This window comes from Rhinopithecus bieti, unplaced genomic scaffold (assembly GCF_001698545.2).
Source record: "Rhinopithecus bieti isolate Rb0 unplaced genomic scaffold, ASM169854v2 scaffold_8690, whole genome shotgun sequence".
Lineage (NCBI taxonomy): Eukaryota > Metazoa > Chordata > Mammalia > Primates > Cercopithecidae > Rhinopithecus > Rhinopithecus bieti.
The window spans coordinates 191,770-217,524 of NW_016805815.1; the positions used below are offsets into that span (position 1 = coordinate 191,770).

The 25,755-nt window shown below is 50.1% G+C and overlaps 1 protein-coding gene across 5 annotated transcripts in view; it reads right to left on the bottom strand.

Moving 5' to 3' along the window:
• The window catches only part of SLC66A2 (solute carrier family 66 member 2), a 52,697-nt gene extending 27,082 nt beyond the window's left edge, over positions 1-25,615 (bottom strand). For 3 of the 5 annotated variants that reach the window (XM_017873807.1, XM_017873803.1, XM_017873805.1), the window contains exons 1-4: positions 25,532-25,615; positions 24,777-25,078; positions 17,848-17,981; positions 8,035-8,088 (exon numbers count right to left, since the gene is read on the bottom strand). In XM_017873807.1, the coding sequence (XP_017729296.1) occupies positions 8,035-8,088; positions 17,848-17,981; positions 24,777-24,979 (391 nt within the window). In that variant the 5' untranslated portion in view covers positions 24,980-25,078; positions 25,532-25,615. The remainder of the gene's footprint in view (positions 1-8,034; positions 8,089-17,847; positions 17,982-24,776; positions 25,079-25,531) is intronic. The other 2 variants (XM_017873804.1, XM_017873806.1) reach the window with 1 other exon arrangement.
• Between the last annotated feature and the right edge of the window lie 140 nt (positions 25,616-25,755).

Genomic DNA, 25,755 nt, shown 5'->3' on the forward strand with positions numbered 1-25,755 from the left:
AGTTTACAGATGCTGTGGCAACATCAGGAAGTTACCCTATACGGTCTAAAAAGGGGAGCATGAATATTCCACCCCTTGTTTAGCATACCATCAAGAAATCACCATAAAAATGGACGACCAGCAGCCTTTGGGGTGCTCTGCCTACGAAGGAGCCATTCTCTTATTCCTTTACCTCCCTAATAAACCTGCTTTCACTTTATGGACTCGCCTCAAATTCTTTCTTGCACGAGACCCAAGAGTCCTCTTCTGGGGTCTGGGTGGGGAGCCCTTTCCAGTAACAAACGTGAGAGGGAAAGAGAATGCTAGAGAGCTTCCTGCTGGGACTGGGACGGCTGGAGGGCATCACAGCACTGGTTTCGAACACTGAACGGAGAACTGCCACGTGGCATGAAGCTGGGCGCATCAGACCCCTGCAGGCACCCTCGGGACTCACAGATCACACACTCGGTTGGTGCTCACAGGACGTGAACGGCGTCTCAGTAACACTGAGCTCCACCCCAGAGCCACAGGGTGACTTTCACAGGGCCAGGGAGCCTCCTGGGCCACACTGCTCAGGGACATTCTGGAGGGGAGGAAATTGTTTTTTTTTTCTTTTTTCAGGGTTCTTGCATGAATTCTAATTGAGACATTACCTTCGGAATTATAGCACTCATAGTGATAGTTTTCAGAAGACTGTAACAACTTCTTTGCTACTTAAGGAGTACAGACGGTGCAGCTGCTTACCTGAATGACTTCTTAAATAAGTGGCTACCACCACTCTAGTTTTCCTAGTTGTAGCTCTGTTACAGATTACGGACCACAAGTGTTGGCGAAGGAACTTTTTTTTTTTTTTTGAGACGGAGTCTCACTCTGTCGCCCAGGCTAGAGTGCGGTGGCGCGATCTCAGCTCACTGTAAGCTCCGCCTCCCGGGTTCACGCCATTCTCCTGCCTCAGCCTCCTGAGTAGCTGGGACTACAGGCGCCGCCACCACGCCTGGCTAATTTTTTGTATTTTTAGTAGAGACGGGGTTTCACCATGTTAGCCAGGATGGTCTCGATCTCCTGACCTCATGATCCGCCTGCCTCGGCCTCCCAAAGTGCTGGGATTACAGGCATGAGCCACCGCACCCGGCCAGTAACTGTTCTTTTAAGCACTTTGGTGCTCCCTGGAGTGACGGCCAGTCCCAGCAACTAAACTGTATCACGCTCCCACTTTAACTTTGTGACTGTTTCAATATTTTTAAAAATACAAATTGACTCTCCATGAAAAAACAAAACAACCTCCCACTTCCTTCAAATCCCTGGTCCAGGCTCACCTGGCCTCCTGCGAGCTGCCCTTCCAGGCAGGTACCAGCCCCACCTGCTGTGTCTGCTTCTCCACCCCACGCGAGCTGAGCAGGCAGAGCCTGTCCTTGGAAACGGCCCAGCCACCTGGGAGTGGAGCGAACAGGCACCACCCAGGCCCAGAGCTGCAGGCAGGGCTCAGCAGGACCCCGGGCGGGCACACAGGGGCTCATCAGGGGGACCTGAGGGGCACAGGCTACAGTCGGGAGAGCACAGACAGGAGGCCCCTGAGGCCACCAGGGCCCACTTTTACTTTATCCTAAGGATCAGGGACACGAAAGGATTTTGACAAAGACAGCCAAACCACCTGCTGCAGAATGAGGACGAATGCCCTTCTTAGCCTTTGAGACCAGCACTGGCCTCGCTGACCCCCTCTAATCCCGCCACCTGTGCAGCAGACAGCAATAGGCACAGGGAGATGGCATGGCTGGGGCCAGAGGACGACGCAGAGAGACCCACACCAGAGACCCTCGGAGAGTGACAGAGCCCCCGCCCCAACCCCGGGAGTGACAGAGGCCCCGCCCCAACCCCGGTGAGTGGGACAGACAGCGTGGGGACTGAGCACGTCCAGGGCCGGAGCGGGAAGTGGGGAGCCGTGCTGGCTTCCAAAGAGGACCCTGGGAAACACCCTCCCACTCGGTAAGAACAAATCAAGCAACTGCCAAGACAGGCGTCCACGGCCGAACCCAAGGCTGCACAGACAGACAAGCGCTCGCCGCCACACTGCCCTAACAGCTGCTGAGACTCACATTCCTGTAGTCACCTCAGCCAGAGCCAGGGAGGCCCTGGGAGAGAGGAGCCAGATGGGCCCTGTCGGGCGGCCTTGCCTGCTCTCAGCCTCCTCTCATTTTCAGCAGCCTTTTACCCCCTTTATGAAGAGCGCCCAAGCTCTTCATTGCCTACTCAGTTCCTGTCTCCCCAGGCTCCCTTCCTCCACTCAGCCCCCACCCATGAGGCAGGGGCAAAGGACACTGAGCATCCCTTGTCCCTGCCTCAGCTTGCTCACTGGGAGAGGTTCCACACAAGCAGGGGCAAACTAAGAAGACCAGAGGCAACAACCCAATTCCCATGCACCACTCAGAGCAGAGCTGTCACCCTCAGAGGTCCAGAGGTTCTGTCCTGGTGATGGCAGTATCAGGATAGAGAGCTCCATAGCTCTCCCTAGAGGGATGCCCTACTTAGAGCAGGTGCAAGTTCAAGTGTAAGGATGCTAACAAAAACAACAGAGACCTCGGCAGCCAGCAACTAAGAGGAGCTAGAAGCTCCATGACGAGCTCAAAGTTTATCAAACAGAACCAGAAAGGACAGCCAAGAGAAGCCCTCCTGGGGACTGAACCACCACCAAACAGTGGCCTCAATAGCCACCCTGCTCAGCTGTGGGGAATACATCCCCCAGGGCATCATCAAATCAGCTGGCAGCCACCAGTGAGGCCAATAGCTGGTTTGACCACCAGAAGCTTAACAGGAAGATCAGGGAGGGTCACGGCCAGCCAGAACCACCACACCTGAGAGAGAAGAGGTCCAGAGACTGCACTAGTCCAGCCAAATCACAAAACAAACAAGCAAACAATAAGTCATCCTTCCCCCAAGTGGGGGAATCCGTATCCACAGCTGCTACTATAGTTTACCTAAAATGTCCAGCTTGCAATAACAAAACAAAATGAGTTGTACAAAGAAACAGAAGAGGAAAAAAATAAGCAGGACACAAACTGCTTTTGAAGAGGCACAAGTGTTGGACTCAGTAGAAAAAGACTTTAAGATAACTATTATAAATATGTTCAAATAACTAAAGGGATCCATGCATAAAGAATTAAAAGAAAATATGACAACAATTGATCACACAAAGATTATCAATAAAGAGACAGAAATTCTAAAAAAAAAAAAAGTGGAAATTCCGATGTTGCAAAGCACAACTGAAATTTTAAAACTCACTATAAGGGCTCAACAATAGATTGAGCTGGCAGAAGAATCAGTGAATTCAAAGAAAGCTCAATAAAGATTATGCAACCTAAAGAACAAACGGAAAATAGAATTAAGAAAAAAGAACACAGTCTCAGAGAAAGGTGGGACGACAGGAAAGGGCACCGGCACATGCAGAATGGGTGAGCTTGAGGAGAGGAGAGAGGGGAGCAGAAAAAAATATTCAAGGAGATAATGACTTTTGAAAACTTCCCAAATACGATGAAAATATTAATCTACACACTCAACAAGCTCCACAAATTGCAAGCCTGATAAAGAGATCCACACCCTGACACATCACAGTCTAAATAATGAATGCCAAAAAACAAAGACAGAATCTTGAAAGTAGTAGCAAGAGAAAAATAATTTATCACTTACAAGGAAACCCCAATAAGATTAACAGCTGACTTCTCATCAGAAACAATGGAGTCCAGAGGGCAGTGGAATAACATATTCAAAGCACTGAAAAGAAAAAAAAATCATCAACTAAGATTCTTATATCTAGTAAAACGTTTTTTAAAAAATAAGGGGAAAATAAAGATTCCCAGATAAACAAGAACTGAGAGAATCTGTTGCTAGTAGGCACACCTTACAGAAAACAAGTTTTTCATGCTGAAAACAAGTTAACATCAGAAGCAATTCAAATCCACATTAAAAAAGAGTATAAAGACGATGATGTCAGTTATTATAAAAGGTGATATCGGTGCACATTTCTTCTCCTTTCCTCTCTTAGTTGACTTAAAATGTAACTGCATAAAACAATATGCATCGTATTGTTTGGGGGCCTTTACCCTAAAGAAATGTAACATAACTGACAATAATGTCAATAGCACAAATGAGATGGATGGGATCAAAACTGTATTAGAGAAAGAAAATGACTGTAGATGGCACTCAGTCTCAGAAAGAAATAAAAGGAACTACAAATGGTAAATAAGGTTAATAAAATAACTCCATATGTTTGTTCTCCTTTCTTCTCTCAAGTTCTTTTTTATTTTTTGAGATGGAGTCTTGCTCTGCCGCCCAGGCTGGAGTGCAGTGGCGCGATCTCGGCTCATCGCAAGCTCCGCCTCCCAGGTTCACGCCATTCTCCTGCCTCAGCCTCCTGAGTAGCTGGGACTACACGTGCCTGCCACCTCGCCCGGCTAATCTTTTTGTATTTTTTAAATAGAGATGGGGTTTCACCATGTTAGCCAGGATGGTCTTGATCTCCTGACCTCGTGATCCGCCCGCCTCAGCCTCCCAAAGTGCTGGGATTACAGGCGTGAGCCACCGCGCCCAGCCTCCAGTTCTTGAATGACATAAAATGTATATAAAGGAACAATCAGAAAAATATATTGCTAGGTTGTAATATATGTAGACATAATATGTACAATAATCATACCATTTAAAAAGGGAGGACGAAATCGAACCATGTAGGAGTAAGGTTCCTGTCACTGGAATTAAGTTAGTATAAATTTGAAGTAGATTCTAATAAGTTAAGATGCATGTTGTAAGCCTTCAAGTAACTACTAAGAAAATAATTCAGAAAACATTATTTAAAGAAATTAAAATGTGACATTAGAAAATATTTACTTAATACAAAAGGAAGCTGTAAAGGAGCAACAGCTAAGGGGAAAAGGCATGGGATATATATACAGAAAACAAAAAGTAAAGTAGCAGATGTAAATCTGAACATATAACATTAGGTGTGAATGAAATAATCAAATCAGAGGGCAGAATTGCCAAAATGGATTTTTTTAAAGATCCATTGTATGCATACGGAAGACTCATTTGAAATTCAAAGATATAAGAAAGTTAAAAGTAAAACAATGGAAAGAATATATTGAATGGCAACCACAGGAGATGTGCATGTGATGACACTAACATCAGAAGAAACAGACATCAAAACAGAAAATATGCATATACGTCCCTAACAAACAACAAAGCCCCAAAATACATCAGGCAAAAACTGACAGAAGTGAAAAGAGAAAAAGATAATTCAAAAACACTTACAGACTTCCACACCTACATTTAGTAATGGACGTAACAACTACACAGAAGAACAATAAAGAAATTGTAGACTTGACCTAACAGACAACCCTCCACCTTTACCCAACCACAGCAAAATGGACATCAAATATTCTCCAAGATAGATCATATGCTAGGCCGTAAGATGTGCCTCTATTTAAAAGTACTGGAATCTGGCTGGGCGTGGTGGCTCATGCCTGTAATTCTAGTTCTTTGGGAGGCTGAAGTGAGTGGGTCACCTGCGCTCAGGAGTTCGAGACTAGCCTGGTCAACATGGTGAAATGCTGTCTCTATAAAAAATACAAAAAATTGGCCAGGTGCAGTGGCACGCACCTGTAGTCCCAGCTACTCGGGAGGCTGAGGCACAGGAATTGCCTGAACCCAGGAGGCGGAGGTTGCAGTGAGCCCAAGTCACACCACAGCCAACAGAGCAAGACTCTGTCTCCAAAAATTTTTAAAAAATAAATAAAAGTGGCCGGGCGCGGTGGCTCAAGCCTGTAATCCCAGCACTTTGGGAGGCCGAGACGGGCGGATCACAAGGTCAGGAGATCGAGACCATCCTGGCTAATACGGTGAAACCCCGTCTCTACTAAAGAATACAAAAAACTAGCCGGGCGACGAGGCGGGCGCCTGTAGTCCCAGCTACTTGGGAGGCGGAGGCAGGAGAATGGCGTGAACCTGGGAGGCGGAGCTTGCAGTGAGCTGAGATCCGGCCACTGCACTCCAGCCTGGGCGACAGAGCCAGACTCCGTCTCAAAAAAAATAAAAAATAAATAAATAAATAAATAAATAAATAAAAGTACTGAAATAAAACAGAGTATATTCTACAACTATAACGGAAATAAATTTGAAATCAATAACAGAAGACATTTTGGGGTATTCACAAATATGTGGAAGTTAGCACATTCCTAAATAATAAAAGGGTCAAAGAAGAAACCTTGGAGTAAATTTTAAAATACTTTAAGGTGCATGAAAACAAAAACACAACACACCAAAGTATAGGACGCAGGTAAAGCACCTGCTTAGAGAGAAATTATGGCTGCCAATAACTACATTATAAAGGAAGAAAGAAAAAAATCAATGATCTAACTTCCACCTTAAGAAAAAGGTAAATTAAACCCAAAGCAAGCATAAGGAAAGAAAGAATATTAGAGTGAAATAAAGTAGAAAATAGAAAAGCAATAAAGAAAATCAACAAAACCAAAAATTGGTTCTTTGATGGGCAATGTGGATGTGTTGTGTTAAAAAAAGGAAGAAAGAAAGGAAAAGAAACACCTTTTAAAAGTTGGTTATTTGACAAGAACAAAAAATTGACAAATTTTTAGCTAGACTGACCAAAAAAAGAAAGGAAAGGAGAGGATCAAATTACTTAAGTCAGGAATAAAAGAGGAACCATTACTGATGACTTTCCAGAAATACAAAGGATTCTAAGGGAATACTAAGAAAAATTATATGTCAACAAATTAGATAGCTTAGGTGAAATGGAAAAATTTCAGTACAAACTACCAAAACTGACTTACGAAGAAACAAAAAATCTGAATAGACTTATAACAAGAGATCGAATTCGTAATTTTAAAACTTTCCACAAAGAAAAGCCCAAGCCCAGATGGCTTCACTGGATAACTCTAAAAATATTTAAAGAGGAATTAGTATCAACCCTTTGCAAACTCTAAAAAGACAGCAAAGGAGGGGAACATTTCCCAACTTATTTTATAAGGTCAGTATTATCCTAGTACTAAATCTAGACAAAGTCATTACAAGAAAACTACAGACCATTATCTTTTATGAATACAGATACAAAAAATCCCCAATACAATACTAGCAAATAAAATCCAGCAACAGATAAAAAGTGTTAGACACCATGACCACATGAATTTATCCCAAGAATGCAAGGTTGGTTCAACACACAGAAATCCATCAAGGTAGTACATCATCATAGTGCAATAAAAAACAAAACCCACATGGATCATCTCAACAGACACAGAAAAGCATTTGGCAAACTCTAACTCTTATTATAAAAACACCCAACAAATTCAAATAAAAGGGAACTGCCTTAACCTAATGAAGGGCAACTATGGAAAATCCATTGACTAACATCATACTTAGTGGTGAAAGATGGAATGCTTTCTCACTAAAATGAAGAATAAGATAGGTACATCCACTCTCACTGCTTATAACCAGGATAATTAAACAATAAAAAGAAATAAAAGCAACTAAATTGGTAAGGAAGAATTAAAACCATCTCTATTTGCAAATGACAGAATCATATATAGAGAATCTACTAAACAACTCTTAGAACAAACCAGTTCAGCAGAATTGCATGACGCAAGATCAACATGCAATGATCAATTACATTTCTATAAAGTAGCAATGAACAAGCAGAACTGAAATTAAGAAAACATTTCCATTTACAATAGCATCAAAAAGGATAAAATACTTGGGAATAAATTTAACAAAGTCCAAAATTTGTCATCTAAAATTTTCTCCTCCCTTCCTGTCTCCCTCCCTCTTCCCCTTCCCACCCCCATCTCCCCACACACAGAAGAACATGGACAGGCTTCTAAGAACTACTTCATGCTTGAAAACAGCAGAGCTAGGGGTTGATTAGTTTGCTGTAGACTCGGCCACATTTGGTAAAGATGACGCACGCACATGCACAGATGGAAGCAATGACAGGAGGAAGTACAGCTGCAGAAATGAGGCGAAAGGAATACGCTGCGGGCGGTGCACGCACAGGGTACATACCCAGGAAGGACCGCCTGGGGGCGACCTTGACTTCTTCATCCTTGCTATCTGCAGCTACACGTTAAAACGGAGACAGAAACAGAAAGGGGAAAAGACAGAAAGAGACTGGTTTTAACGCAGGTAAACAGCTGTGTTCTCAGAACTTTTTGCATTTCTTTAAAAAAAAAAAAAACTAGAACAGAAAGGTCACAAGATTTTGGTTTTGTGCCTTAGAAAATCCACTTTCTGAACTATTTTTCTGCAAACCTAACCTCTTCCAATATCATAAAAAAGTGAATGGGGAGAATGGGAGAAAATTGAGCCAAAATTAAAAGTTACCACATTTCCATTTAATCTCTCAGGAGAAAGGCAGCACGGAGCCCGCCACAAGCATGCTGTGCCGATAGAAAGCAGCCAGACAGATCCTGCTCCCCTCTTCCTAGAAACTCGGCTGTATGCAAGCTTCGGTTGCAATACAGCTGCCCCAGGTCAAAACCCTTCAGAAGACTGCCTGATAAAGCTGTTTCAGAGTACACTCTGCTGTAAAAGGATGGCTGGCTCCACATGTGCACTTGACAAGCACCTCTGCAGAGACACAGAGACACATGGACAATGTGACAGGGACCCAGCACCCTCCAGGGCCCAGCACCTGCAATGACAGGTTATGAGCCAACCTCCCCATCTGCGCAGCCCCAGGACAAGACAGCAGCCAAGGTCCTGGAAAACAGCCTCTAGGTGGCTCCTGGGAAGCCCCATGGGGTTTGGGATTGAAAACGGTTGATAAACAAGAGACTCAAATGAGTCCTGGGATCAGAAAGCAGAAGTGGGATCAAAGGTTGTGTGTTGCCTGCTCCAGGCAATGTAGACTTAAAATGGAAATTTTGCAAGTGAACAGCTAAAAGCAAATACGAGATGACCTCTGACCTCTGCCCTCTGCTACTTGGACTTAGGGTGTTGTTCCACTCACAAGGCAGGAACTGCAATATTTCTACCAAATTTGAGGGTTTTATAAACCAATGCAGCACACAAAGTGCAGTCTCCTCTCCTCCCCAGGCTCCCCAACACTGCCTCTTGGATTCTATGTCCCTCAGCTCATCCCATCTGTTGCTTTGACTTAGACAATATCCCTCTCCACTGGTGCCTCTTTTCAAGACCAAGATCCGCAAGGGGTGGGAGGGAGGGAGGGACCACCCAAAGCAGGACTGCTCGGTCTACACTGTTTCCCTTCTCACATCCAGGTGTGACTGTGAACAGGCAAGGGTGGGAGGCAGCCAGCTGGCAGGCTGGGGAAGAAGGCATGGTTCAGGCTGCAGAGGCTGGACCCTACCACACCTGGCTGTGTCCTGGGCACACCCTCAAGCCACCTGGGCTCCTTGCCTGGAAAGCAGTGTGATCAGATCCATGTTTGTGTAGGACAGAATGCAAAGAGTTCTGACACTGAGAGAGCTGCCAGGAACATTTTCAACAGTCACACATCTCCACAGATCTGTGCTGAGGGAGGTGGTGTCAGTGTCTTCTCCCCTTGATCACAGGTGGGCTTGTGACCGCTCCAGTCCACAGAAGCAATGCTGTGATTTCCAAGACTTAGGTCATAAAAAAGATACAGCTTCCACCTGCTTTCCCAAGAAGCTCCCCCTTGGGACCTGGCCATGTTGTGAGGAAGCCCAGGTCTCATGAGGCCGCCTTGGTGGATGTCCCAGCAGAGCCCGGGTGGAGGTCCCAGGAGATGGCCAGCACCAGCCATGCCAAAGAGTGAATAAGGGAGAGAGAGACAAAGCAAGAGAATGAGCTTCAAGGGCTGCAGCCCTAGCCTTTGAGCTCCCCAGATTGAGGACAGCAGAGACCAGCTCTTCTTGCCAAGTTCCACCCAAAATGCACTCACGAGCAAAATAACTGTTGTCCTTCCAAGTCCTAAGATCTGGGGTAACTTGTGGAGTAGCCAAAGAGACTGGAACAAGAGAGACAGGACAAGTCCACAGGACTGGCAGGAAGGAGGATGGCTGGGCCACAGAGGCCATCACCTGCTTCCTGGGACTTTGGTCCATGTCACGACTGGAGACCGCTTCTGTCAGCACATGAAGAAAGGTTTGCACCATACCCTGTCGGTACAGCGTGTATGGGGGAGTGCAGGGGTGATAGTGACAGGGAGGTGCCAGCCAGCCTGGGACCAGGGAAGAGCACATGATCACAGTGGCCCAGGCAAGCCCGCAATGGGAGGAGGTACACAGGCAGATACAGGGATTCCTAATGTGACGTCCAAGAATCTCAATAAACCCCTGAAAATGCATGCAAGATGGCACATGACCCCTACATACAACACATTTTCCAGTTTTCTTGAGCTATAACTAACTCACCTGTTTAAAGTGTACAATTCAATGGTTTTTAGGATATCCACAGTTGTGCAAACACCATCACTATCTAATTTTAGGACATCTTCAGCACCCCAAAAAAACACCCTCGACTAACCAGCAGCCACTCCCTCTCCCTGGCCTCCAGCCTAGAACTCTGAGTGTTGAGATTTGGGAGAAATGTGAAGTAAATTAAACCATCTGACTTTGAGCTACAAACAATTATTTCTCAAATAACCCCTAAGAGGAACTTAAAAGGAAAAAAGTACATGATAAAACAAAGTTAAACTTTTTAAAAGCAAATATTTAAAATGAAACAAATGACCCCATGTATCCAGCTGCTGGTGCACCCCTGACAAGGTGCGTCTGTTTCCCGGTGACATAACATGCAGCAGTGACCTGACCTCTGTCCCCAGCGGGAAGTGCCCTGAGGATGTGCAATCCTGAGCATATAAACCCCCACCCCCAATAAAACAAACGTTTTCAGTCACCAGGAGGCTGGTGCCGGCATGGTGACCCTCAGACTGCCGCACACAGAGAGGACTAAGGGAGGCATGAGGATGCCACATTCCATTATTTGTGGGGTCCTTGAAGAAGGGAGTTGGTACAGGGCAGAAGGGAGGCAGACCTCAGGCTAAGCAACGCGGCCAGGCCTAGAGGTTTGAAGTAAAAGGGGAAGAATTGGTGTCCACTCATGAAGTATTTCACCTCACCAAAACACACTCCCTAGCTCCATCCACTGAAAAAGCCAAAAACTCAACCTGTAGGCCAACCCTCACGCATGCCCAGGCTGTGGTCTCCAAACACTGTGTCCCAGATACCAGCGCTCCTTGGAGAAACGACGGGTTCTAGGTCTGGGGCAGGAGACGTAGCTGCCACACGAGTACCTTGTTATACCAGATTCTGTGTAGAGACCCCTCATGCTGGGTGGAAAGGGCCCAGCAGCACCTGATGCGGCTCCCTGGCCAGAGGGAAGAACTGGAGCTTTAACAAGTGTGATAATCCAGTAACCACCAAACGTCCACTTCACGTGTTCAGAATGACTCAGAAACATGCACTCATCACTGCAAGATGCTAGGGAACCAACTTTGAAAACTGGTAAAGAGAGAGACCTGCATTTCCTTTATAAATCACACCTGTGGACAGCTGAACAATGGGTACCAGCCCGTTTCTCCGCAGAGGGGCTCCAGCTAACAGACGACAAACATCCTGCAGCCCTGACGAGCTCCCGGCCTCAGCCTGAGCCCCCCAGTGGCCGCTGACCACACACACCTCCTACGGAACGGGGCAACCATCCTGCGAAACACAAGAACCAAACCTGGATCGGATCGGGCCTCGGGGTCCATTGCTTTTTTAAAATGCTCTTTCACAGAAAAAGTCAAGAACAGAACCCCTTTTCCTTGTCTACACTCCAAGGACATAAAGACAGGAGGAAACACCAGGAGTGCCATCTCCACTGTGGGGCTTCCCAAAACTCAGCCTGCCGAGTAGTCAGCAATCTTGTCAAGATGCCGCTAATACAGACCACGGGCAAAGTCGAGAGGAGTTAAGTTAAAAACTTATGGATTTTAAACAACAAAACTGCCAGGCACAAGGGCTCACCCTGTAACTCTAATGCTTTGGGAGGCTGAGGTGGGAGGATCGCTTGGCTAGAGCCCAGGAATTCAAGGCAATAATGAGCTCTGATACCACCACGGCACTCCAGCCTCGGCAACAGAGTGAGACCCTGTCTCGAAAAAAAAAGAAAAGAAAAACCTGCAGGAAGGAGACCTTAATGCAACTATGGGTCCCATCACCCTCAGGGCTCTGTACCACCCTACCTACTTGGTAAACACTTGAAATTCTCCATAATGCAAAGTGAACGGTAAAAAGAAATAACCCAGCACACGAGACAGGTGTGCACTCACTCCCAACCGCCGTCAGCCATGGCCTGGCCAAAGAGGCTCAGCTCTGCCCAGGGGTGGCACCGTGCTGGTGCCAGCCCTGCCTTCCTCAGGCTGGGCACTCAGGGCCCTGTGGGTCATCTCCCTCCAGTGATGAGGGAGATGGGAGATGAGGGAGATGACGGAGTGATCAGGCCCCAACCCTGACTCACAATGAAAAAGGGTGTGGGAAAACGTCTCAGTGGAATGAGGGTTTCTTTTTAAAGTCTGGTCATAATTTTGAAAATTATGCCAATTTTGTGAAAGGAGACTGTAGAAGAAAAAAGGAAGAGACGTGGAAGCATGCCACGGCGTTCAAAGTAGTCACCTCTGGAGGGTGGGGTGGAAGCTGTTTTTTTGTTTTGTTTTGTTTTCTGAGGCGGAGTCTCGCTCTGTCGCCCAGGCTGGAGTGCAGTGGCCGGATCTCAGCTCACTGCAAGCTCCGCCTCCCGGGTTTACGCCATTCTCCTGCCTCAGCCTCCCGAGTAGCTGGGACTACAGGCGCCCGCCACCTCGCCCGGCTAGATTTTGTATTTTTTTAGTAGAGACGGGGTTTCACCATGTTAGCCAGGATGGTCTCGATCTCCTGACCTCGTGATCCGCCCGTCTCGGCCTCCCAAAGTGCTGGGATCACAGGCTTGAGCCACCGCGCCCGGCCTGTTTTGTTTTTTAAGATGGAGTCTTGCCCTGTGTCCAGGCTGCAGTGCAATGGCCCAATCTTGGCTCACTGCAACCTCCACCTGCTGGGTTCAAGTGATTCTCCCACCTCAGCCTTCTGAGTAGCTGGGATTATAGGCACGCGTCACCACGCCCAGCTAATTTTTTGTATCTTTAGTAGAGATGGGGTTTCGCCACGTTGGCCAGGCTGGTCTCGAACTCCTGACCTTGTGATCCACCCACCTTGGCCTCCCAAAGTGCTGGGATTACAGACGTGAGCCACTGCGCCCAGCCAGAAGTTGTTTTACTTTATATCTGTCTTCCCCAAATGTCTACCATGAGCATGCACTGTTCTTTATAATCAGACAACAAATAATGTATTTAATTGCTTAAGTAATCTACTCTTTCTTAATACCATTTATGTTTCTTTTATATTAACTTTCAAACTGAATTTGTGACCTTCAAAACTTAAATTCCTATAAAAGATAGCTGGAAAACATTTACACTTTTATTTCCTTAGGTCGTCTGACTATCCATGAGCACAGTGAAATGTAGTGATTCAAATGTTTCCTCATAAGTTATTTTCACGTCCTCATCAGTCTGCCAAGAATTGTGCCTCCCAAGGCCATGGTCCCCCTTGGCATGTCCCCACCCTTAGGGTGAGGCTCAAGAATGTGCTTGGCAAAAGCAATAATTGACAAATGGGATCTAATTACACTAAAGAGCTTCTGCACAGCAAAAGAAACTATCAACAGAGCAAACAACCTACAGATGGGAGAAAATTTTTGCAAACTACTCGTCTGACAAAGGTCTAACATCCAGCAACTATAAGGAACTTAAATTTACAAGAAAAACACGAATAACCCTATTAAAAAGTGGGCAAAGGACATGAACACTTTTCAAAAGAAGACATACATGCGGCCAAACAGCATATAAAAAAAGCTCAACGTCACTGATCATGAGAGAAATACAAATGAAAACCACAATGAGATGCCATCTCACACCAGTCAGAATGGCTATTAATAAAAAGTCAAAAAAAATCAGATGCTGGTGAGGTTGTGAAGAAAAAGGAACACGTATATACTGTTGGTGGGAGTGTAAATTAGTTCAACCATTGCAGAAGATGGTGTGGTGATTCCTCAAAGACCAGAAATACCATTCAACCCAACAATCCCATTACCGGGTATAAACCCCAGGAATATAAATCATTCTATTATAGACACACGCACATATATGTTCACTGCAGCACTAGTCACACTAGTAAAGACTTGGAATTAACCTAAATGCCTATCAATGAAAATCATCTAGACTTTCTTCTGGATGAAGAAAATGTGGTACATATACACCACGGAATACTACGCAGCCACAAAAAAGAACAAGATCATATCCTTTAGAGGAACATGGATGGAGCTAGAGGTCATCGCCCTTAGCAAACTAACACGGGAACAGAAAACCAAACGCCGCATGTTCTCGCATGTAAGTGGGAGCTAAATGATGAGAACACATGGACACATAGAGGGAAACAACAGCCAGTAGGGCCTGTCGGAGCATGGAGAGCAGGAGGAGGGAGAGGACCAGGAAAAATAACCAATGGGTACTAGGCTTAATACCTGGGTGATGAAATCATCTGTACACTGGCCGGGTGCGGTGGCGCACGCCTGTAATGCCAGCATTTTGGGAGGCCAAGGTGGGTGGATCCCACTTGAGGTCAGGAGTTCAGGAGTTAGAGAAATAATCTGTACACCAAACCCCCGTGACAAGCAATTTACCTATATAACAAACCTGCACACGTACCCCTGAACTTCAAAGCTTGAAAAAAAAAAACAGAAACGAGAAACAGAACATGTTCAGAGCCAACAACCTTCCCTTCGAGGTGACACCGCTGACAGGAAGACGAGGCTGGCCACCTTGCCTGGCACGGGGCCGTGCTGCAGGAGCTACAGATCGGGTGGCCAGAAGCCAGAGCTTTCAGTCTGAACTTCAGTGATGCTCCTGCCTTGCCCTCCCCTCTCTTGGCAGATGAGAGGACATGAGCTCACACCTTTCATCAAGGCGCCCTGTAGGAACAGGTCTAGGCGTGTCTACCAAGGGGACATGGACATGCATAAACTCAAACTGGACTCCAATATTAAGAGTGCTACAGATGTAAATCTCAAGAATTCTTAAACACACACAGCTACACCCCAGGACACAGAGTTCAGGAGTGGATTTCCCACCTGAAGTCACTTGGGGCCCAGGAGTCATGCAGCTTGGTTCTCAGTCCTCCCCAGGGGGAGGGCAGGCACAGGGCACCCAGGCTGACCCCAGGAGCCCAGCCCTCATCCCCTCACAGCGGCCCTGGACTGCTTCCCAAATACTCCAGGCCTTGAGGAAAGGGTGCCCCAGCTTCCTATCGCCTCTGTAACAAGGTACCACAAACGTGGCAGCCACAACGCAAGCTGATTATCTTAACTCTGGAAGCCAGAGGCCCAACGGTCTCCTGGACTAAAACCAAGGCTGTGTCTCCTACTCATTCAAGTATGGGCAGAACTCAGCTCCCTGTGGTTGGGGGCTCTGCTGCCTGTAAAGTGATGGCCAACCCATGGCAGAGAGCCGGGCCCTCAGCTCCAGCACCTGACCATCTCGTCTGTGGCCCTTGTCACGTCTGAGGACCCCTGGAATTAGGTGAGGCCACCGGATAATCCAGGACCAGCCCCCCTCAAGAGTCTCTCTGGTTCCCAGGATCAGGGCATGGATGTCTCTCGGGGCCATTATTCTGCCCATCCACGGAGGGTGTTTAAAATTTGGATTCCAGGCCTAGCTCTGGAAACAGGGACTCACGTTTTTAACTCATCCTGGGTAACCAGAAGAGAAGTACTCCTTTGGAAGAAGTGACACAGAATGCCAGGCATCCACCATCCCACTCCCTTCTTATCCAATGCTCCTCTGATGAGACGAGAGTGCACCTGCTGGTAAAATGAATGTGGGTGGGAGCTTACGATGCCGCTTCTAGGGGTATCCCAACGTTCCAACATACATTCCCGTTAAACTCCACGCTGGCTGCACTGCCTAGACACTCACAACCTGCCATCTCTGGGACCTCGTGTCAGGCCACCTTCAACAAGATCACAAGGTCTGGCCTCATATCCAGAGCTGAGGGCAGCAGAAACACCCAGCAATGCACTGAGCATCTTAGGCACAAACTGTTCTCTCGGCTGGCTGGCCTTCCCACAGTGAGAACATTCTTATTCCAAGTTAAATATTGAGGTTCAAAGGGGCAGGGAACACGCCATGAGGAGCTCAGCTCCAGAGAAGGAGCAAAGCCTTGCAGGGAGCAAGACCGAGTCACCTAAACAGAAATGTAAAACCACAGTTCCTCACCTCGGGGGGAATCTGGCCAGTTCTTAAAAGCCTGCTTTCCGCCGGGCGCAGTGGCTCACGCCTGTAATCCCAGCACTTTGGGAGGCCGAGGCAGGCAGATCACGAGGTCAGGAGATCGAAACCATCCTGGCTAACACGGTGAAACCCCGTCTCTACTAAAATACAAAAAACTAGCCAGGCGTGGTGGCGGGCGCCTGTGGTCCCAGCTACTCGGGAGGCTGAGGCAGGAGAATGGCGTGAACCCGGGAGGCAGAGCTTGCAGTGGGCCAAGATTGCGCCACCGCACTCCAGCCTGGGCGACAGAGCAAAGACTCCGTCTCAAAAAAAAAAAAAAAAAAAAGCCTGCTTTCTAGGCAAGATCTGTGGTATCGTCAGCACCATCTCTGGTATAATTTCAAACCCAAATCACAATAGGAGGGAACAGAGCAGAGACTCAGAGGAGAGGAGAACGGCGGGAATAGGAAGAAAGAACAGAACAAAAAAAAGACGCTGGTGCTCATCTCGCGGCCACAATGACACTACCTGGCCCAGGTCACACTGGCTGGAGGCTGGTCGGGTTTCTACAGAGGCTGAAAGCAGCACACATTCACCTCAGTCTAGAAACAGCAGCAGACAAAAAGGGAGAAGTGGGATCCTCTCCAACAGGAAGAACCAGTGATCGGGAATAGAAACAGGGACACAACTCCCCGGCAAGATCTCAAATCCACAGAAGCCCCAAACTAAACAAACTCTGAGGGAGACACTTTTCTCCAAGCGACAGCTGAGATCAACCTCTCTCTCAAAGCCAAAGGGAGCGCCATCTTCGACTGAGAAATTAGAAGAAAAACAAAAGGAAGGATTTAACCCTCCTGCACACAAGAAGCCTGCCAGCCTGCATCTTCAAACAGGGTTCAGACTGGAACAAACTGTGCAAAAGGCAAACACTGGAAGAAGTATTTTCTATTTTCTAAGCCACCAAAGGTTAAGGAGTCATGAGTGCTAAGCATGTGCTAAGCATGTAATTGGTCCTGCCCGGCTGTCAACTCGGCAGTGTGTGTACCCTGCCCGTGTGCTCCGGATAAAGGGGTTGCCTGACCCTGTGGGGTGACTCTGGGTCTGTTTAACAAGGTCTGTGAGGAAGGCCCTGGCTAAGGTAGCCCGTGAGTCAAAGCCAAACTGAAAAGGTGTGCTGTGTGTACAGGCCACGCACACAGAGACGAAACGCCTGACCCGGCACCGTCTGACCAGATGCAGCCAGGCACAGATGAGCACTTCTTGTTCGGACACACAAACCATCTGGGATGGCACTCACAGCCAAGAACTGTGAAGCTGTGTTAAGGCCTCACCCAACTTCCAGTGAAGAAATCATTATCTTGAATTGTTTCAAGTTATAAACTGTTTAACTAAAGTCATTTAACACACTGAAAACACTATCAGTTGAAGATAACAGCACCACTTGGCGAAATGAAAGCTGCTTGGATCAGGACAGATTAGAGTGGCTTTTGTTTCACCAGAGTCACCTTCGCCCTGATTCCCTGGGACTTTATTCCAAAGCACCGGCCACCAACCTGCAAAGGAGCGGCGCCTGGCGTTGAGCTCGTTGGCCACACGGACCTCGGTGCACAGTTTCAGCATCAGCAGCATGGTCAGGATCATGATGGCGCTCTGCCACAGCAGTGGGGACTCAAAGCGCCTTCCAAACCTATGGGAGAGACCCCGTGTCAGGAGGGAGGCCCACCCATGCCGCCTCTCCCAGTCCCGAACCCACAGCGGGAGACCCATGTCAGGAGGGAGGCCCACCCACGCTGCCCTCCCAGTCCTGAGCCTGCAGCAGGAGAGACCCTGTGTCAGGCCCACCCACGTCGCCTCTCCCTGTCCCGAACCTGCAGTGGGAGAGACCTGGGTCAGGAGGGAGGCCCACCCACGCCACCTCTCCTGGTCCTGAACCTGCAGCAGGAGAGACCTGGGTCAGGAGGCAGACCCATCCATGCTGCCTCTCCCAGTCCTGAACCTGCAGCGGGAGAGACCTGGGTCAGGAGGGAGGCCCATCCATTCTGCCTCTCCCAGGCCCTAACCGGCATCCCGGGGAAGCTGCAGGCTCCCAGGCCTTCTTGCTGACTTTTGACCAGGGTTGAGCATCTCATCAGCTCAGCCATGAGCCTCTGCAGGGCAGAACCACGGGCCAATGACTGGCAGGCCCTACAGTCTCCCCATCTCCCAGAGTCACCACAGAGCTGGGACATGGGCCTGCAGAGCCACCATCTCCAAGGCTGGGCTGTGTGTGGCACCCACTCATGGAAAGCCCTAACCCTGACCCTCCCTGACTGTCCCAGGGCGGGAATCTCAATCAGCCTGCAGTTTGGACTGAAGGGAATTTTCAATACTTGAATTGGCCGCCACCATGTCAAAGTCAGGAGATCCTACATAACAGCCTAATTTCCCAACTTCTGAAAAACTGGAAGACTCAGCAACAACCACCACAGCCCCCACCTCTCACGCAGCTGGGCAGCCCTCTTAACACCCCTTCGCAACACAAAGCAGAAGGGGAACCCCAGAGCCCCTTAGCACCCCTTATCAACACAGATCAGGAGTAGGGGAACCCCGCAGCCCCCTTAGCAGGTGAGCCAGCCCAGCAGGTGAGAAGGTGCCACTTGCAGGTGAGGCTCCCACAGCAACCTGGAAAAAGCCACAGACGTTCTCCTGGGAGCACAGGGAGCCAGGACGCAGTCCTCAGAGGGTGGCCATGCTGATTCCCTCTGTGCTGGCTCCAGAAACCAAGGCCCTTCCCTGTCTCCTGGGAGCTCTTCAGCAGAGGGAGTGGCTGCCTGAGGTCACAGAGACTCAGGGAGCAGAGGGAAGGGGAGAGAAAACAGCAGCCCAGGCCCAAGGTGGACAGGGGGCCAGGCAGGCAGGCAGGCAGACAAGCTGCACCTCCAGGAATGTCACCCAGGTCAGCAGGGGCCACCACGGTCCCCTTGCCTCACTGGAGGCTTCCCTAGGAAGCCTCCAAGAAATGCACAAGGCGAGACAAAGAGGCAAAGGGAGGAAGGGAGGGTGGTGGGCCCGGGGATAGAGGATGGGCTGCGGGAAAGAGGCAGGTTGAAAGGGGGTTTTCTGAGCCTGAGGCACAGGTCGGGGGAGCAGGAACGCTGTATGAGCAGGAGTGCAGGGTGCATGGGCACTCTGCCCACAGGCTGGTTCCGGCCCCCACACCGGCCCCCTCCAGGCCTTGGCCTCTGCACTGTTACAGTATATTATACAGCACAGATCACAACCCCCAAGGCTGGAGGATACAGCCAAGCTCACAGTCACTTCCAAGGCCGTTCTCCACTGGCTACCAAGCGGCCTGGGTGCCCGTCAACTCACCCACAGTGACCTGAGGCTGAGAAGGTGACATTGGGCAGGCATCTAAAATAGGCCAGTCCCCTGGGACACATGGAGGCCGCTTCACACCACGTTCACCTCCAGCAATGAGGCTGCACGTGAGCCATTTTGGCCACTCTGCATGAAAGGCCACCTGCGTTTTTTAAATGTTCAACAGACGCAATGAATGACCAGACAGACAAAGGAGGAGGCGAGCGAATCAAGGTTTGAGCTTCCGCATAATCCACACATCAAAAATCAAATCTAGAGGAACAAGATATGCACAGTAAAGAATAAGGACTTTTAAAACCAAATGAGAGGGTACCCGGAGGTGAACAGTGAACTAATAGGGTGAAGACAAAGAAAAACAAAATTTCAAAAAGCACAGTGTTCCACAGAAGATGCACAAGGAACAGAACGAAAACGAGACAAAATCCAGCAGCATTAGTAATTTTAAAAGCTAATTAAAATAGATGCCACATTTACTTCTCAACTTAACTTTTTCTTCCTTTAGTAAGAGCACTTTTCCTCTCCTGCCCGAGGGCGTAACTCCCACGCCTCTTCTCCCAGCAGGTGCCAGGCAGCCCACCTGTGTGGCGCAGGAGCCTGCTCCTCGGGAAGCACCAAGATACCTCGTCTAAGGTGGGCTCTGCAGGTGACCGTGCCCAGGTGCCCATCCACAGGAAGAGACAGTATAGAGGGTGTACCATAACTGACCAAGCCCACAGAAAAACTTCTCTATGTTCCAAAATCTCACAGAAAAACTCAAGCAGGGCCAGGCACAGTGGCTCACACCTGTAATCCCAGCACTTTCGGAGGCCGAGGCAGGTGGATCATGAGGTCAGGAGTTCAAGACCAGCCTGGCCAATATGGTAAAACCCCGTCTCTACTAAAAATACAAAAATTAGCCAGGCGTGGCAGCGGGTGCCTGTAATCCCAGTTACTCGGGAGGCTGAGGCAGGGAACTGCTTGAACCCAGGAGGCGGAGGTTGCAGTGAGCCGAGATTGTGCCACTGCACTCCAGCCTGGGCAACAGGGCCAGACTCTGGTCAAAAAAAAAAAAAAAAAAAAAAAAAAAATCCAGCAAAAGAGAAGCTTTGTAGCTTTGTGTCTACTCTTAGGCACCACTAAAGCTATCACCTTTAGTAACAAAATGTTATGACCTCTCTGATACAATGTTTTCATTCCTCCATCTGAGTGCTCCAGCCTGGGTCCTACTGTGGATGGAGCTGAGGCTCCCAGGCCCCTGCCGCCCAGTGTGGCCTGATCCCCGCCTGCCCTCTCTGCTTTTCCTCCACATACTCACAGCCAGCAAACACCAGCTATGAGACATCATTTAGCCCTTCTCCTGGCTGCTGGCACCAACCTGCCAAATCCTGCACACTGGCATTCCACAGAGTGTGATCTGCTGAATGCTGGTTTCGCAAAATGGTAGTAAAGACTATAAGAAACCAAAACATAAGTGACCTATGTTTCAGAATCCCTGGGTTTGTACTGTTAAAGCAGCCCCTGCAGGACTGCAGAGCTCCATATGCCATGTACCCCAAATCCCCAATGGGGGGCTGCCCAGAGGGACTGGAGCTCTGAGGACCATGCCCCAGCACCTTTGGAAGCATGAAGATTCTAACTCCACCCCTGTGCTGGCGGACCCTGGCCTCTTCTCACGGGACCCCAGTCCCTTCTCACAAGAGCCTGGCCCAGCCCCACCTCTGCTCTCCCCCCAATCCATCCACCCTCCCCACCGGCCTGCCCCTTCTCACCGACCCCGGCCCTTTCACCAGGCCTGTTGCCGCCCCCTTGCTCTCCCCATCTCCACTCCACCCCCCCGCCCTTCTCACCAGAGCTGGCCAGCCCACTTGCTCTTCCCAATTATCCACACACCCCCGGCTCTTCCACCGCCTGGCCCTTCTCGAGAGACCCGGCTTCTCACCGGCCTGCCCCGGCCCCTTGCTTCCCATGCCTTCTACAGAGACGGCCCAGCCTCCCTTGCTTCCACCCACCTTCCCCCTCTCAGCCCACAGCCCCACCTCTGCTTTCCCACCCCCACCACTCCCATCCCAAACACTGAGTGTGCGTACACATGTGTGGAGCTGGCGTTGTGTGTGATGCATCCCGCGTGTCACTTCTGCTAAAGCACAAACCCTCTGCCCTACAAACCATGAAATCAAAGAGGCTGTGAACCTACAAAGCCTGGAGAGGGGAAGCCAGGAGTGGGGGGTCACAAGAGCTCCCAAGAGAGAAACAGAAGGGGTCATCATCCCCCTCTGCACAGCAGGACCTGGGGACCGGGTGGGCACAGAGGATGTGCCTGTGTGGAGTGCAAAGACGGCACATCCTCAGGCTGGAGGGACACCCAGCAGGGACCAGTGCCCTCTGCTCTCCCCGCTTTCATCCCACCGTCTTCTGGAACACGCTGAGGCCCTGTGTGTGCACTCGGTGGTCACAGAAGCCATGCATGACCAGGACAGCCAGGATATTGATTCTATGAAGAGACCCGTGGACAAAGTTCAGAATTCCCTGGAAGGGAATTCCAGGGAATTCCACAAAGAGCTCAAGTGTCTTTTGAAGGCCTGTAAGCAAGAACTCCCACTCCCAGCTTCAAACCTCTACGTCAAGTGTCAGTTAGGTCATGAGGCAGCAACAAGATGGCACCAGGAAACTGGGTAATCTCTGACTTCTCCAAACCAGATACTGAGACGGACATTAGATAGATTCCTTTCTTTCTTTTTTTTGAGACAGGGTCTCTCTCTGTTGGTCAGACTGGAGTACAGCTCACGGCAGCCTCAAATTCCTGGGCTTAAGTGATCCTCCTGTCGCAGCCTCCCAAGTAGCTAGGACTACAGGTAATGCCACCACACCTAAGCTAATGTTTCAAATGTTTTGTAGAGATGGGGTCTTGCTATGTTGCGCTGGCTGGTCTTAAACTCCTGGCCTCAAGTGATCCTCCCACCCTGACCTCCGAAAGTGCTGGAATTACAGGAGTGGGCCACCATGCCCAACCTAATTTATTGTCTTTTAGCAACTTGGGACTATGAGCATACTGGGGGTGGGGGACATCCTCTAAGTGGAACTTTTTTCCCACATAGTTATCTACCCTCAGGCATTTTTCCTCCATTATTTTGGAGAATATTTATTCTATAATCCTAAAGGTTATTCTATAACCCTAAATTTATTCTGTAACCCTAAAATTTATTCTATAATCCTAAAAATGCTCCTTCACAACATACACATGTGAGCTGGGGCTGTAGCAGGTGGCCTGCCAACCAGCGTCTCCCCAACTCCCACAACGTGCACTCAAAATATTCAACAGCATTAGACAATTAGAAACCTACTTCCCAGTCAACCTTACGCTCTCTGAGGCCACTGCAGCACCGCCAGCCACTGTCTCCACAGCAGGCGACGGGAGAGAATGAAGCAGTCTCCAAAATGAGCACCCCAACCCTCCCTCAGATGCAGCCTGGCCCAGAGACAAACCTTGAGGCAGGACTCGGACCCAAAATCCCCCTCCAAGATCGCTGCAGGGGACAAACCTCCCTGCCTCAGAGACAACTCTGGGGAAGAAGCAGCCAACCCACTCGCTCACCTAAAAATCCCTGGCAAAGGCAAAACACCCAGGGACACGTGGACCAACGGCTGCCCACGGCCAGGGCTGGGATGAAGGCTGTGGGGCAGGGAGCACCCCAGTTCATGAACACGGGACACCCCAGCATCAGAACTCATCAAATGGACACGAAAGGGGTGCATTTCATGGAATGCAAATCACACCTCAACAAGGTTGACTTAAAAACAGGCGGCCCAGGCGTGGTGGCTCACACTTGCAATCCCAACACTTTGGGAGGTCGAGGTGGGTGGATCACGAGGTCAAGAGATCGAGACCATCCTGGTCAACATGGTGAAACCTCGTATCTACTAAAAATACAAAAATTACCTGGGTACAGCAGCGGGAGCCTGTAGTCCCAGCTACTCAGGAGGCTGAGGCAGGAGAAGCACTTGAACCCAGGAGGCAGAGGTTGTAGTGAGCCGAGATTGTGCCACTGCACTCCAGCCTGACGACAGAGTGTGAGACTCTGTCTCAAAAAAAAAAAACAAAAACAAAAAACTAACAGGCAAAGAAGCAGGTACATGATTACTCAGTGACCAGAGTCAGAAGCAGAGTTCTTAACACCAGCTGCCTAGACTCCTTCTCTCCACCCCTCCACCAGGCCCTCTTCATGGGAAGAGCAGCAGACACCTTCCAATCTGCATGGGCAGAGAGGCTGGGATCACCCGGAAGAAAGAAAAATTCCAGACGCTTTTGGCCTTAGAATGCAGCTGTAAGACCTCTTCATTTTCTCCAAAAACTCATTCTCCCAATTATGTCTGGCTTCAACAACTGTTAAAATTAATTTCAATTTCCTTGGCCTAACGCAAATACAAAGAGGAAGTTGGCCTGAGAGGAACAAGACAGTCTCCAGAGAGCGTGAATTCCTATTTAAACAAGGCAGACCAGGCGCCGTGGCTCAGTCTGTAATCCCAGCACTTTCAGAGGCCCAGTGGGGAGGAATGCTTGAGGCCAGGAGTTCCAGACCAGCCTGGGCAACATAGTGAAACCCCCCGTCTCTACAAAAAATACAAAAAAAAAATTAGCCGGGTGTGGTGGTGCACCTGTGATCCCAGCTACTTGGGAGGCTGAGGTGGGAGGATCACCCAAGCCCAGGAATATGGAGGCTGCAGTAAGCTGTCATCACATCATGCACTTCAGCCTGGACCACAGAGCAAGACCCTTTCTCAAAACAATAAAGAAAAACGACACAACATGAGAAAGGCAGGCAGGAACCGTTCCTCTCTACAGGCAGGCCTAGGCCATTGCCCAGCAGAGAGATCCCTGCTAAGCACCCGTGCGGGGCATTATGCGAGAAGGCAGATCTGGAGATTTTCTCTGAGATTCTGTTCTCCAATCCCATCGTTTTTCTGGAAAAAATAATCTCACCCTAAGAAGTGACTCGTCTGCGGCCACGTACTCCATGAAGGCAGAGCAGGACGCTGGCCCAGCCAGGAGGTGTGGACCCTGCTGCTCCCCCGGCCTCAATGTGAAACTCCAAAGGAGAAACCCTCTTCTCCGAGCGCAGCCCAGAAAAGCAAACCCCCAACTTACCAGAAGAGTATCCGCAAAATGTTGGCCACCAGCAGCACCAGGCACACGTAGGTGGAGAACCCGTCGGCGTTCTGCGTCCTGCGGATGTCCCGGTACTGCGGGACGTAGGGCACCACCCCTCCGAAGACCATGGCTGCGGCCGCGCCCCAGGACACCAACTGGTGCAGTGGCACCAGAAGCCAGTCCAGGCCCTCGGCCTCCATCGCAGCGCCCGCCTGGCCGAGGCTGTCACCAGCTCCGTGCCCCGCGGGCCACCGGCCGCCTGCTCATCGCAGCTCCTCGCGCTCCTGCGGCCTCTGGGCCTGCGGGGAGCGGGGAGCCGCTAGAGTCCCGCCAGGGAGGCTGGGCCGGCGCGACCCGACCTGACCCGACCCGACCTGACCCGACCCGCGCCGGCCGCAGGAGCCAAGGCAGAGCGGGGGCGACTGGGGCGCGGGGGTGTCTGGGGGTCCCGAGACGCGCCCGGCGGGGGCTGGGGAGGGTTCCCAGGGTCGGGGTCGAGGACGGGTGCAGCCCCTGGTGTCACCGCCCGGGTGCGCTTAGCCGGCGGGAGTCCACGCGCGCCCCGGGATGGGGTCGGGGGAGGGGGCGCAGGGCCCAGGATGGGGACGCACGGCTCGTGGGAGGGGGTGCCGGGCTGGTGACCCCACAGGACCAAGCCGGGGACTGGGGCAGGGGCCAACTGCCCTGGCCCCGGGTCCTCGGCCGCCCTAGGCCGCCCCGCGAGGACCCCGCGCCGCCCCCGCGCTCCTTACCTGCGCCCCTAGCCCAGCGCCCTGCGCCCCGCGTCCCCGCGCCGCTTACCCGCGCGCGTCTCAGCGTCCGTCCGCTCGGTCGCCGGGAAAGCCCGCCCCGCGGCGTCACAATGCCGGGCCCCGCCCACGCCGGAGCTGTTGGGCGACGCCGCCGGGTCCTAGAGCGCGCGGGGTAGGGTTGGCCGAGGCGGGGCCGGGAGCCTGGGCTGTCGGGGCGGCGGGGG